At 36.9% G+C, this 14,948-nt stretch overlaps 1 protein-coding gene across 1 annotated transcript in view; it reads left to right on the forward strand.

Moving 5' to 3' along the window:
• SLC9C1 (solute carrier family 9 member C1) overlaps window positions 1-14,948 on the forward strand; it is a 95,112-nt gene that overhangs the window by 42,681 nt on the left and 37,483 nt on the right. The window contains exons 10-14 of the mRNA XM_067737159.1: window positions 2,693-2,774; window positions 5,198-5,364; window positions 7,237-7,362; window positions 10,778-10,872; window positions 14,177-14,296. Of these exons, the coding sequence (XP_067593260.1) occupies window positions 2,693-2,774; window positions 5,198-5,364; window positions 7,237-7,362; window positions 10,778-10,872; window positions 14,177-14,296 (590 nt within the window). The remainder of the gene's footprint in view (window positions 1-2,692; window positions 2,775-5,197; window positions 5,365-7,236; window positions 7,363-10,777; window positions 10,873-14,176; window positions 14,297-14,948) is intronic.

Genomic DNA, 14,948 nt, shown 5'->3' on the forward strand with positions numbered 1-14,948 from the left:
CAACCTAAAAGTACAGACTCCCAGTTATAAGGTAAATAAGTTGCCAAAGAAAGTAAAACCTTCATTTTTACCTCACACCATATGTAAAAGTGCTTAGAGATGCATCATAAACATAAATATAAAATCAAAAGCCCTAAAACTTCAGAAGAAAACATAAGAGAATACCTTTGCAACCTTGGAATAGACAAAGGGTTTTCAGATCAAAAAAACAATAGTAATTGGAGTTCTCAACATTAAAAATGTTTGCTTACCAAAAGATAGCTTTACATAAATGGATAATGTAAGTCACAAACTGAGAAGAAATATCCATAACACATATATCTGATAATGCACATTTTTCTGTATTTTTCTAGTGAAATATAGCTAATTCATAATGTTGTGTTAGTTTCAGGTATACAGAAAAATGATACTCTTTTCCAGATTCTTTTCCATTATAGTTTATTACAAGATATTGAATATAGTTCCACGTGCTATACAGCAGGTCCTGTTACTTACCTATTTTATATATAGTAGTGTGCATATGTTAATCCCAAACTCCTAATTTATCTCCCCCCACCACTGCTAAACCCATTGGTAACCAGGGGTTTGCTTCCTGTCTGTGAGTCTATTTCTGTTTTGTAAATAAGTTTATTTGTATCATTTTTTAGATTCCATACATAAGTGTATCCTATGATATTTGTCTTTCTCTGTCTGATTTACTTCACTTAGTATGATAATCTCTAGGCCCATCCAAGTTGCCACAAATAGCATTATTTCACTCTTTCTCATGGCTGAGTAATATTCCATTGTATATATATATAACTTCTTTATCCATTCATCTGTGGATGAACATTTAGATTGCTTCCATGTATTGTAAATAGTGCTGCAGTGAAGATTGCTGCACATGTATCTTTTCACATTAGAGTTTTCTCCAGATATATGCCCAGGAGTAGGATCATATGGTAACTCTATTTTCAGTTTTTTAAGGAACCTCCATACTGTTCTCCATAGTGGCTGTATCAATTTACATTCCCACCAACAGTGTAGCTGGGCTCCTTTTTCTCCACACCCTCTCCAGTATTTGTTATTTGTAGACTTTTTAATGATGGCCCTTCTGACTGGTGTGAGGTGATACCTCATTGTAGTTTTGATTTGCATTTCTCTAATAATTAGTGATATTGAACTTCTGTTCATGTGCCTGTTGGTAATCTGTATGAGAATGCACTTTTATCCAGAATATATTTTTCAAAATTTCTACAATTTTATAATAAAAGAAAAATGACCCAATTTAAAAAATAGGCAAGGGGCTTCCCTGGTGGTGCAGTGGTTGAGAGTCCGCCTGCTGATGCAGGAGACACGGGTTCGTGCCCCGGTCTGGGAGGATCCCACATGCCGTGGAGCGGCTGGGCCCGTGAGCCATGGCCACTGAGCCTGAGTGTCTGGAGCCTGTGCTCTGCAATGGGAGAGGCCACAACAGTTAGAGGTCCGTGTACTGCAATAAAAATAAAAATAAAAAATAGGCAAAAGAGTTGAACAAATGTTTCAAAAAGAAAGATATATACCACTAAGCACATTAAAATGCTTAACATCATTACTCTAGGGGAATGCAAATTAAAACTACAATGAGAAACATAATATTCAATTTAAATGAAGGTTTTAGAACTGGCAAATCTCACCTATAGAAATAGAAATAGGAAGAGTAGTTGCCTCGTGTCAGGTGGGGATTGATTGGAGCAGCACTGGAGAAATTTGGAGGGATATGAGAATATTCTACATCTTGATAGGACTGAGGGTTATATGGGTGTATGCACTGTCAAAACTTATCAAATGATACATAAGTACATTTCAATGTGTGTAGATTATACCTTGGTTTTTCTAATTACCAGTGTTTGGGCTGCACCCTTGAAGAATTAAATCAGAATATTCAGTGGCACCATCCTGGGCACCAATATTTTAAAGTTTCTCTGGTGATCCTAGTGTGCAAACTTGAAGGCCTCTGGTGTGGTTTCATGCTCTGTCTCTAACCTTTCTTTGTAGCCAAAAAATAGAGGACTGGCTAAGAGTTTAAAATAAGTTCTGGAAGTTAGAATTCCATAAAACGATGGAAGTATGTAGTATCAAATTGAAAAGTGTCGCTTCATCTGTCCATGGAGATTAACTTGGGATATAAATGGAGAAAAGAAACAGGTGGCACCAAAGACATCAATTGCTCCTCCCTGCTGGCAATGAGATGCCAGAGAGGCAAAGTATGAGGTGGAGCAAACATACCAAGACCTCTGAGTTGTCCTCTTTTCCTAAGTGGAGAGAATTATTTCATACAGATGTGCTGATAATGTTGAGCAGAGAACTGTGTGGCTGTGTACATGGAGGTGTGTATGGTGGATGAGAATTGGTGAAGCACAAGTATATTTTCAGGGCTCAAGAAGTGCAGTGATAGAATTTAAGAACAAGTATTTTCCCCTAATGTCTTCATATGTACATAAATATTTGTCAAACCATGTGTCCTGATTTTTGGTTTGGTTCCAAAATGTGAATGAAGCACATGCAAGAAGATAGAGAATCCCCAGAGTACTTTCATCATGTCTGACATCCAAATTCCCCTCTGCCATGAGTATCTATTGACATAGTACATCCTAGCTTAATTTACATTGGTAAATATAGAGTATATTATATGACATTGTGATGAAAACTTACTTTTTTTTTTCTATTCCAGATATTATTTCATGGAGTGTCAGTATCCTTAATTAGCCTGATTGTCAATAGATTTATTTTGCCAATGGCAGTTACTAAACTCGGTAAGCCCTGCAAATTCATATTCTGAGTGAAGAGAAAAATATTCCAAACATGCTAAAGAATTGTTAATAATGAAGAAAGAAGCCATATAAATACAAATCAATGGTGTCTAATTGAAGAGGAAATTGGATCTCTATGTAAAGTCATATGAATTGTTTAGGCCAATAAGCTTGTTAGGCCAATAAGCAATAATCTTGTACCCCAGTGTTCATTGCAGCACTATTTACAATAGCCAGGACATGGAAACAACCTAAATGTCCAACGATAGATGAATAAATAAAGAAGATGTGGTACATATATACAATGGAATATTGCTCAGCCATAAAAAAGGAATGAAATTGGGTCATTTGTAGAGATGTGGATGGATGTAGAGTCTGTCATACAGAGCCAGAAAGAGAAAGAGCCAGAAAGAGAAAAACAAATATCGTATATTATTAACACGTATATGTGAAATCTAGAAAAATGGTACAGATGAACCTATTTGTAGGGCAGGAATAGAGATGTAGACATAGAGAACGGACATGTGGACACACAGGGGGAAGGGAGGGGTACAACGAATTGGGAGATTAGGTTTGACATAAATACACTACCATGTGTAAAATAGATAGCTAGTGGGAACATGCTGTATAGCACAGGGAGCTCAGCTCCATGCTCTGTGATGACCTAGATGGGTGGGATGGGGGGCAGGGGGAGGGAGGTCCAAGAGGGAGGGGATATAGGTATATATATAGCTGATTCACTTCATTGTACAGCAGAAACTAGCATAACATTGTAAAGCAATTTTACTCCAATTAAAAAAAAAAGATTACTTATTTACATTAGTCCAGTTTAAGTAAAATTATACAATAAGTTTATTCAGTTATTTGACAAACTTTTTGTTAAGAGCCTCTTATATGCCAGTCATTATTCTAACTGATAGTAATGCATTATGAAGACAAAAAAGATTTCTGAGTTGATGGAGAGAGGAGAAACAGGCAGTAAACAAGTCAAATAAGGTAATATCAGAGAGTCATTTTTGTATAAAAATCAACAAACCACATATAAATAAAATAGAAAACACAACAGGTAATATATTCCTGAGGAAATTAGAAAATGAGTGTGTTCAAAGAAAGAAGGTAAGGTGCTGGGACCTTCGAGAACAATGCCAATAGTGAAGGAAGTTCAGATGGGAGAGGTAGGGAAAGAGTTAGATAATGAAGGACCTTAAATTTTAAGATTTTATTCTAAGGGATAAATGGATTTCTTGGTTGGTTTTAAGCAACTAAGTGTAATTTTATGAATAAGGTCCTTAAAAAGACAACTCTCGTTCTGTGGATAGCTGATTGGGAGCTATGAAGAGAATAGAAGCAGAAATACTAGTTTTAGGAGGCAACTACATTATACAATATGACTGTTTCAATCCCCTACTTTTTAACAATTGATAAATTGAAATCTAAAGAGTTAAAAGTTCTCGTCTAAGGTCACATGGCTTGATAATGACAGTTAAAGAACTAAAAACAAATTGCTCTAATGTTTTTAATCCATTGTATTCTTAACTGCTTTATCACCCTTTCTTGTTACACGCAGAGTTTTCATTCATATGGCATTTTGTAACCAATCTTAAATTCCATGTTTATGGATAATATTGCACCTTCATCCTCATATTTGCAACAAAATCTTTCCTTTCATTTACTTTTTTTATTTTCTGAGCCTTAACATAGTAAAATGGAAAAAACAGATTAAAGAGGTAAAAATTTTCAATTTATCAGATGTTCTACTTAGTAGCTAAATAAACCTAAAATTCTTATTGTGGAGCATCTGTTTACTTGCACTGAGAGCAGTGAACATTTGCTCATGGAACATTATTGCTTTCCAAAGAAACTTCTATGGCTCAGAAAAAGGGAATTTGTGTCTGGTAGTAAGATTCCTTCAAACATTGAGGTCTGGAGATATATATACATACACACACACACACACACACACACACACACACAGTTAATCCTTGATCAACATGAATTTAAACTACACCAATCCACTTATAAGTGGATATGAATTTTTTTTAATTAAAAAAAAATTTTAATATATACTTCAGTATAACACAAACCTGCTTATTGAATCTGAGGATGCACAACCATGGATATGAATGGCCAACTATAAAGTTATATGCGTGGAGGGTTGGCACCCCTGACTCCCATATTGTTCAAGGGTCAAATGTATACATCTGGAGATAAATAAATATATATCATAAATACTTATATATATGACCTTATGTATAGGTGGGAAATATATGTATATATCTACACATACACTGAGTACATATATGTATATGTATATCTATACCTCCTGCATATATCTCCTACACATCTATATGTATATATGTATATTTTATATATATCATTAAAATGATGATGTCTACTATTTATAAAATGTGTTCTTTGTATCAAAGGTCTTCATGATGTCACATCAACAAAGTATAAATCACTGTATTATACATTTCAACACTTTCAAGAACTAACCATATCTGTAGCCTCTGCACTCAAATTTGACAAAGATCTTGCTAACGCAGATTGGAACATGGTTGAGAAAGCAATTATGCTGCAAAACCCATATGCAGTAAGCAAGTAATATCTTTTGTTTATTCCTTCAAAGTGGATATGATTGCCCTTAAATAAGTATAAATGTTATAAATATTAATTCACAATTCTTCGGGATTTTTGTGACCACTATGGGGCAAAGTAGAACTGACAACCCCTTTGAGTATAGCAAGTATGTATTGTAAATTCAAAAGAAGGACTAGTGTATTGGAGCTGCCTTTAAAAGACAGCGTAGGGCTTCCCTGATGGCGCAGTGGTTGAGAGTCCGCCTGCTGATTCACGGTACACGGGTTCGTGCCCTGGTCCGGGAGGATCCCACATGCCGTGAAGCGGCTGGGCCCGTGAGCCATGGCCGCTGAGCCTGCGCGTCCGGAGCCTGTGCTCCGCAATGGGAGAGGCCACAACAGTGAGAGGCCCGCGTACTGCAAAAAAAAAAAAAAAAATTATACATATATCTATATATATATTACTTCGTAATATAAAATAGAATTCAAAGCCAGTGTCATACGATTAGATGTCGTGAAATGTCACCTCCTGCTTCTGAGATATGCTTTAGAATCTCCATGGTCAGACTTCTAATTCATATATGAGTTCATAATTCATTAGCTCTCATGAATGCCACAAGGAGAAATAATAAAAGTTGTCCTGGTATCTGCTCAATGCTTCTTCTGGGTTGCCATCTCCTACATTAAGTCCAATTTTCATTGCAATGTTTTTCTGCATCAAACAATATGAGGGGCCAACTTCTATGACTGTAGACATAAGATAATTGGTTGCTATGAAATAGGATTTCTAAAACTCCATTTTAAATTCTCTAACAGGTGCTTGAAGCTCCAGATGGGGGCTCAGATCAAGCCTTGTGTCTGCAGGAATATTGCCAGGATTTCTGGATAAGAAAAGTACCAAGTCAAATCTAAGGATTTTTTATAGTAGCTCTCAATATCTGATTGTGGCCTTTTGTTAATCTGGCTGCATCAGAATCACTGGGAAAGCTTATTAAAAAATACGGATTGATTTCCCAGCCTCTACCCAGGAGATTCTGATGCAGATGGTCTGAGGAGGGTCCCAGGAATATATATTTTTAATCCATTTACCCAGCTAATTCTAATGCAAAGTCAGGGTTGAGGTCACCACTCTGGTATTTGATCTGTTTCAGAAGGCAGATAATTAAACAACTACATTCTCCTCTTTATGATGCTGACATGAGGGATATTCTAGTGTTATAGATAGAACATTGGCTTTAGAGTCAGAAAATCTGGGTTCATATCCTAGATTTATCACTTAATAGATGCTTTGTGATCTTTATATAAACCTTTTATTTTATCTAAGCTTCAACTTTTTTCATCTATAAAATGGAGTTATCCATATACCCATTTCCTAACAGCCATGTTCACTTTTTATTCTACCTTAAGTGATTAGTTTAAAGCAGTGGTTGTCACACTTTAGCTGTAGCAGAATCATGGAATGGGTTTGTAAAAACACAGACTGCTGTCCCATCTCCCCACAGTCTCTGATTCAGCAGGTCTATGGTGGGGTTTGAGAATGTGCATTTCTAACAATACCCAGGTGATGCTGCTGGTGCTGGGGAACCACACTTTCAGAACCAGTGGTTTAAAGTGTGATCAGCAATGTAGTAGCTTTTATAAACTTTTACCAATGACATGCAAAGGTAAAAATATGATATAACTCCTTCCCCCCAAAACTGGCAATTATGTTACCTTCTAGATGACTGTGCAAACGATGAGAAAACTCATCTGAACATTTTTCTGTATCTAGCAAAATTTCTATACTTTTTTAAACCAAAATGGTATGTGAATTGCTTGAGGTTTATGCTAAACAATATGTTAATGTTCATGTATTATTTTTTGGTTTTGATTTGTGTTTTATTTAGTTGGGCCAAGAAGAAAAAGCAGAACATCAAAAAGTGAAATGTATACACTGTAACAAGGAAATAGACGAGACCCTTAATATTGAAGCAATGGAGCTGGCCAAGAGGCGTCTCCTGTCAGCACAAATAGTTAGTATTTTATTATACGCTTTTTAAATTTTTGTCCTATCATTTATATCATTTGCAAATATTATTTTACCATTCAGTAGGTTGTCTTTTCATTTTGTCAATGGTCTCCTTTGCTAAGTTTACTTAGGGCCCATTTGTTCATTTTTGCTTTGTTTCCTTTGCCTTAGGAGACAGATCCCAAAAAATATTGCTACGATTTATGTCAAAGAGTGTTCTGCCTATGTTTTCTTCTAGGAGTTTTGTGATTTCCAGTCTTACATTTAGGTCTTTAATTCTGAATTTATTTTGGTTTGTGTTGTGAGAAAATGTTGTAATCTCATTCTCCTACATGTAGCTGCACAGCTTTCCCAGCACCTCTTATTAAAGAGACTGTCTTTTTCCATTGTAAATTCTTGCCTCCTTTGTCATAGATTAATTGACCATAGGTGCATGGTTTTATTTCTGGGGTCTCTATCCTGTCCCATTGATCTACATGTCTGTTTTTGTGCCAGTACTATACTAAAAAAAATTAAATTTAAAAAATTAAATTATTGGCTAAAATTATACTGAAAAGTTTCTCCCTTGCTTAAGACATCTTGGTTATTCTCACCTGCACAGCTTAATAGATTGCTTACAAAGGCAAAGGGAAGTTTGGCATTGTCTTAGGAATCTGCTTGAGTGCAAAGAGAAAAAAGAAAAGGACAAAAAGAAAAAGAAATCCACTCAAATTAGTTTAAGTAGAAGGTGTTTTATTTTGAGGAACTTGGAATTTCACAGATCCCAATGGCAGGAATTACAGCTGAGCTCTACCACCAGATGCGTTATGCAGTCAGTTCCATGACACTGCCTATCTCTGGACCGAACCAGTTTTTCCCGAAAGAATACCACCAAGTCCACTAGTAACTGCAGGTATAGGTTAGTATGTTTTCATATCAAATCTTGGGTAAAAATTAAAGAAATTCTGTAGCACAGCAGCATATAGGACTCTGTGAGGAAATGCTAACAGCCCAGTTACCATTTTCTATCCAGGTCAGAATCTTGACCAGTTGCCATGACTCATCCTCTCAAAATGTTCATGTTGGGCCTTCCTCACTGCCTGTGGAACTGTCATGCATTTCTCTTCTGTTCCATGCATATAGGATTCTGCTTGCTCAGTCTAACTTGGGAAATGGAAGATCTTTAGGGTATGATTATTCCCTCCTCAGCAGTAGTCCTGGCAGACAAGCTGAGTCTCAAAGACAGCTTTCCAAGGACCCAAATAACTTCTTTAAGCAATTGAGGCAGTGCCATGAAGGGTGAACTTATGCCCATATCATGCTTTGTTCCACCAGCAGATTTTATGAGATCATGTCTTTGAGTCACTTCCAGATTTTTAATTTATTTCAGGAAAATATAGTATTCAGGAACCCTTAAAATCAATGCAGGAGACTCCATTTTGAGTCTTGCTTTTATTATTAATATGATACGTGACTCAGAACATATTCTTTTAAGTTATTATTCTCCCCATCTGTAAAAGGGGAAATTATGCTACCTGAATGACCTCTTAGATTCCTTCCACTCATGATAGCCTGTTTTCTGCAATATATACTTCCTGTACCTTTTTGATTTATTGTCTTAAACTTTTTTTTTCTACTATTATATCTTCATTGATTTTGTGCTGTGTGTTAGGTCTTAATCCAGAAATCCTATTTTTCAAAGTATATTGGATCTCTATGTTCTATTCTCCAGATCTTCATCTCACCTCATATATTTTTAGTCTTTCTTTGTTCTGGACATATTTTCATGTGTATCTTAGCTTGTTGATTTGATTTCTGCAATCTCAATACTAATGTTCACTGTTCTCAACAGTATTAATTGGTTATTGCAGTTTTCAAAGCTCTGAGAGTTTTTATTTAAATCTCAGCCAGCTCTTGTTAACGGGAGCAATATCTCCTCCACTACTGTATGTTAGAAGAGGGGGACTTCCCTGGTGGTCCAGTGGTTAAGACTCCACGCTCCCGATGCAGGGGTCCCAGGTTTGATCCCTGGTCAGGGAACTAGATCCCGCATGCATGCCGCAACTAAAGATCCCACATGCCACAAGGAAGAACCCACACAAGGCAACGATGATTCTGTGTGCGGCAACTAAGACCCAGAGAAGACAAATAAATTAATTAACTAATTAAAAAAAGAAAGAAGAGGAAGCACAGCATGGTAAGACAGTGGCACAGGAGAGCAGCACAACATAATGGGGGAAAAGAGAGGCAGGCTTTAAATTCAGAAAGAACTGAGTTTCCAATGTGATCTTGAGAAAACTGCTCAACTCCCTGAGGAGCCTCATCTTTCTCATCTATGCAGATTCGTATACCTTCCTCATAAAGCTGTTGCAAGAATTAAATAATTTTCTGTAAAACATAATTATGTTAATTCAATAGTATAACAGAGAGCTCAGAGATGGCAGTTATTGTTAGGAATCAACCATTCTCTAAATTCTTCTTACATTTTGGTATGAAGGATCACTTAAGAGTTAACATTTTTCTAGTATCTAACTGCTTTGTCACTTATGTCACTAAGCTTTCGTGAGCTCCATATGACTTTCAGCTTTCTTATTTTCCCCACAAACTACAGTGTTTATCTTTGAGGATACTGAAAATATTTTAATGCTACATTATTTTGCAAATATTTTAATGAAGTTTAAGGAGAAAATGATACCCTATAGAATTCCTTTCATTACTGACAAATAACCTTTTGACCATTCATCCTTAAATTTAGTTCTGTCCCTTTCTAGGATCCCCCAAGAGCAAAACCATGTTTCAATGTCTGTAAATAATTGTGCAGACAGAGTGTCTTCTATGGAACCAGGAATCTTTAGTCATATCACACATCCCAATTTAGGAAGTTGATTCTCAACAATGTTCAGCACACAGAAGTCGAGTGGGCTCTCAGTATATGGATTGAATGAATGAATGTCTGTGTTCTGCACCACAGGAGCAGCTCATTTCATGCTGGGAATCGATTGGAGACAAGAGAGTTCTGTTGTCAAAATATTGGGGGAAGTGGAATTAAATAAAGCTATAAATCAGAATTCCTTACTGTAGAATTTCTCAGAGTTTTTAATATTCTAATATGCATTATAAACTTTTAAGATGGGGATAGTTTGCAACAGTTCCCACACTTATTTGGCCACAGAACTCCACTTATTTTTGAAAACCTAATTAACATCTAGAGGAACCTAGTTTCCTGCATAACCATTTTCATTCCACCCAAAACTCAGACCTACCTTCTGCACTGACCTCATGGTCTGGACTCCATAGGAGAAAAAACTTTTTTTATATAAAGATACCAGATTATTTGGGGATTTTGACTTCTTTCTCACAGATTATTTTTCCATAAAGAAAATAATATATTGTCCCTGTTACCCATATTATAGAATGATTTGATTCAACATTTCTTTTAGGCAAGCTACCAGAGACAATACAGGAATGAGACTCTGTCCCAGAGTGCAGTCCAGGTGCTGGTAGGTGCAGCAGGAAGCTTTGGTGAGAAAGGAGAGTAAGTATATTTTCAGGAGAAAGCTTCCAGCCTAAGCCACTGCATTTAGGAAATTGTGCAAATGAGTTTCCCGCTTTTGTCCGGTAACTTGAGATCATCCAGTATTATGCGTGCAAGCCACTGCCTGCTCTCCACCCCACAACCAGGCCAAATCACCTGCTTCCAGTTTCCCAAACTTGCTCCACTCATTCACACCTCTGTGCATTTGAACTAGCTGCTGCTTCTGACTGAGATGCTCTTCCCTTTCTCCTTTTGCCCACCCCTGCAAAGCTAAGCTGTGGTAAACCACTCCTCCTTCTAGGCTACTCAGATACCTCACTGAGGTCAAAGACTTCCTTAGTTCTTCCAGGCACATCTTCCCAATGCACAACCTCTCCTGATATACTCACAATGATTTCCTTAGATGCAAGCCTCCAGAGTCGACAATGAGTTCCTCAAAGTCAGCATGTTAGGGAGTACCCTCAGATCATCCCCTGTGGAGTGGAAGGATGAAGGATGTATGATTGGGCAGAGGATGAGTTAAACTGCAATGCAGTTGCGACAGTGACCACCCAAAACCCAGACATACCTTCTTGTTCTAGATCTCACTTCTGGTACTGCGGACACCAAAATTTCCTGCTCAAGTGGTCCTAAGCTTATTTCTAGGATCGCTTGGGCCTTTTCCCTTATGTCATGATCTTACAAGCAAACTGGGCCCTTGGTGTGCACCCCTCAAAACCTAAGACATGTGCCAGCCTGGTGTCCACTCACATGCACAGGCTTGAGGTACAGTGAGAGATAAAGCTGTGTGTGGGAAGAGAAACAGCCAGACACTAGAGCATGCTCTCACTGCAGTGTGAGTACAGATTTTCAAAGAGTCTAAGAGTTTTAATTTCAAGCCTAGCCATGTAAATCATTATGACATTATCTTTCCATATATGGTGCAAGTCCTCCACCTGCCCTTTTGCTCTAGGGCCCTCAAATGCTTAGGGGACCTGAGCGATGTTAGTGAAGTAGAGGGAGAAGGCTGGGCCGATGTGATCAGTTTTAAACTATATGATTCATACTTTAAAGACAGATGCACTATGTACAGTGGAAGTTTTTAAATGAATGAACAAATGGCATGCTGAAAAGTAGTATCACTGCATTGTCCAGGAGAGGTTAACATATGTAGAATACATATAAAACAGTACCTATATAGAGCAATTCAGCCCACCACCTTGATTTTTCCTCTTAAAATCCACGAAGGCAGAAGCAACATATGCCTCTGAGGACCCAGAGTAAATGGGGTTAAGGTGTGAAAGGACTCGTAGTGGGCAACAAAGGCAAATTTTGAAACATTTATTACATTTTCATTTATACATGCAAGAGATAAATATTGAATACTAATGTGTGCAAAACTATATGCCAGCACTGGGGAATATCAAGATCAGTGAAATGGTGTTCATATCAGAGAACTTTCTCTTAATTACACTTGTGTTCAGTGATAACTGCTTTGCTGTGTTGCTTTGGAGTTGATTTCACCATCTGCTGATCATTCCTATCCATAGCCCCACCTGTTGGGGTACCCTGTGGCAAGAAAACAAGTCTAAAGATAAAAACAGTAGGGGGTTAAATAGAGGTACCAGGACCTGTGCTAAGTGCCTGCGTAATTGCCTAAGAAGCAATACTTTGAATAGAGCTTATATTTATTGTCTTGTGTCAGATACAGTTTTAAACATATTACATGTATTACCCATTCAATGTCATAAAAATCCTATAAGTGCTATTATTATCTTTATTTTGCAGATGGGGAAAGTGGGGCACAGAGAGATTAAATAATTTACCCAGGGTTATTTAACTAATGAATTACAGAGCACGGGTTCAAAGCTATCCTACCTCACTATCCAGTTAGAGAGATCATACTCTTTTCCTAAATCAGGTCTAAACAGTGAACATGTTGATATAAAATAGGAACTCAGGAGCCTGAAAAACACAATAATTTGGCCTGTAAAATATCACACACATTGATATCACAGAATTTTAGGATTCATAGGAACTTGTGAAATGATCAAATCTTAGCTTAGACATTAATTCCTTCAGGAAGGTTTCCTGATTCCCCAAGACTATATTCAACACCCTCCTTTGTGGGTCCAGAGTGTCCTCTTATTGTCTCTGCAGAATGCTTACTACACTTAACTGCAACTGTTGTTTGCATGTTTTACTCCACTAGTCTTCTGGATTCTTGAGGGCAGAGACCAGTATTAATGGTTTATCCCATGCATTTATCAAGCATAAAAGGTGCTCAATCAAATATTTTAAAAATCAGAAATGAATCAAGTCATATATACATTCATGATTTTCCATGTAATTACCACATGATTATATTGAATCACAGAGAACGGAATAACTTCCTTCTTTTTAATTATATCAGTATCCCTGTAACAAAGAAATTGCCCAAATTTTAGGCTGAGAACATCATAATCCATAGGAAGAACAAGGTCCACCTTTGTACTTAAGTCACCAATGCCTTTCCATTAAGCTGCATTTTAAGGTAGGGCCTCAGATCCAGGGATGGAGCCCCATCCTCCTTCTTATGAAGACAATGTAAGTATCTGGTCAGCAGCAGGTAAGTTCCTCATGAAATCAAGGGAATTTGCTGAGCAAGACCAAATGATAACATATAGATCTGAACTGCCTCAACAAAAAACCCAGAAGAAACCTACAGGCAACCTGGGGCAAATGTCTTTTGGCGGTTTATGAGCACCAACTTCTCCAAGTAACCATTTTTACTCTTTCACTTCTCCACTTGTATTTTCCCCATAAACTCCCTGATTACTTGCCCAGAAGGTGCAAGAAAAGAGATGGGTGAATGTGTGAGTTGGGCTGGATGCCTCATATATGCTTTCTCATTTAAGTTTCCCAGGCTGACATAAGTATTTTTACTTCCATTCTGAGAGCAAACAGGTTAATGAGGTAATTTGTTCACTGCCACCCAGATAATGGAGGATCAAACACAAAAACCCACATATATTTGAATCCCAAATATTTGAATCATGGTATGCTTTCTCTCCCTGAAACTTGACTTCTCTATTTTGAAACATTTATCTCCATTTTTTTTTTTTTTTACTCTCTGTTTAATGATGAGTCCCACAATCTAACTTCATAATTATATATCCACCTTCATCTACATCTTCATGACTTGGACCTATGCCCATGAAAGTGTCTCATTTCCTGTCGTCACTGGACAAAATAGTTTTCCTGCCTCCTGACAATACTGCATTAAACTTATCTCAAAAATTTTAAAGCATATTTAAAGGTTCTTCTTCTTTTTTCTTTTTTTTAGATATATGAGTGCAGAGACAATAAAGAATTATTCTGAAAGCAAAAAAATTCTTGTCTTTACTAGAAAAGTATTGCTCAACTGGGTGTATAATACGAAAAAGGGAAAAGGGATCCCATCAAGGTAAGTGCTTTTAAACCTTACTAGAAATGTTATTATAATCATTTGAAATTTCCTTTTATTTATTTTTAAAAATTTATATCCTGAATACTTTGTAAAATATTTTGAGGTGGTTTACAACGAAATTACTTATATACATACAAAAAGTTACTTAAAGAAAAAAAGATATAGTGTAATAACTTTTATTATAGAGGTAAATTTCATACAAGATTAAACATTAACCATTTTTAAGTGTACCATTCAGGGTTATTTAGTATATTCACGTTGGGCAACCAACTCCTCTGTCAAATTCCACAGCATTTTCATTGCCCCAAATGTAAATCCAGTACACATTAAGCAGTGACTCCCATTCTCTCTTCCCCCCCCAGCTCCTGGATAGCACTAGTCTGCTTTCTGTCTCTATGAATTTACCTATTCTAAATGTATTATATAGATAGAATCATATAACATATAGCCTTCGGTTTATGGATTCTTTTTTTTAACATCTTTATTGGAGTATAATTGCTTTACAATGGTGCGTTAGTTTCTGCTTTATAAAGAAGTGAATCAGCTATACATATACGTATATCCCCATATCTCTTCCCTCTTGCGTCTCCCTCCCTCCCACCCTCCCTATCCCACCCTGGAAGCAACCTAAGTGTCCATCGACAGATGA

This window comes from Pseudorca crassidens, chromosome 5 (assembly GCF_039906515.1).
Source record: "Pseudorca crassidens isolate mPseCra1 chromosome 5, mPseCra1.hap1, whole genome shotgun sequence".
NCBI classification, from domain to species: domain Eukaryota; kingdom Metazoa; phylum Chordata; class Mammalia; order Artiodactyla; family Delphinidae; genus Pseudorca; species Pseudorca crassidens.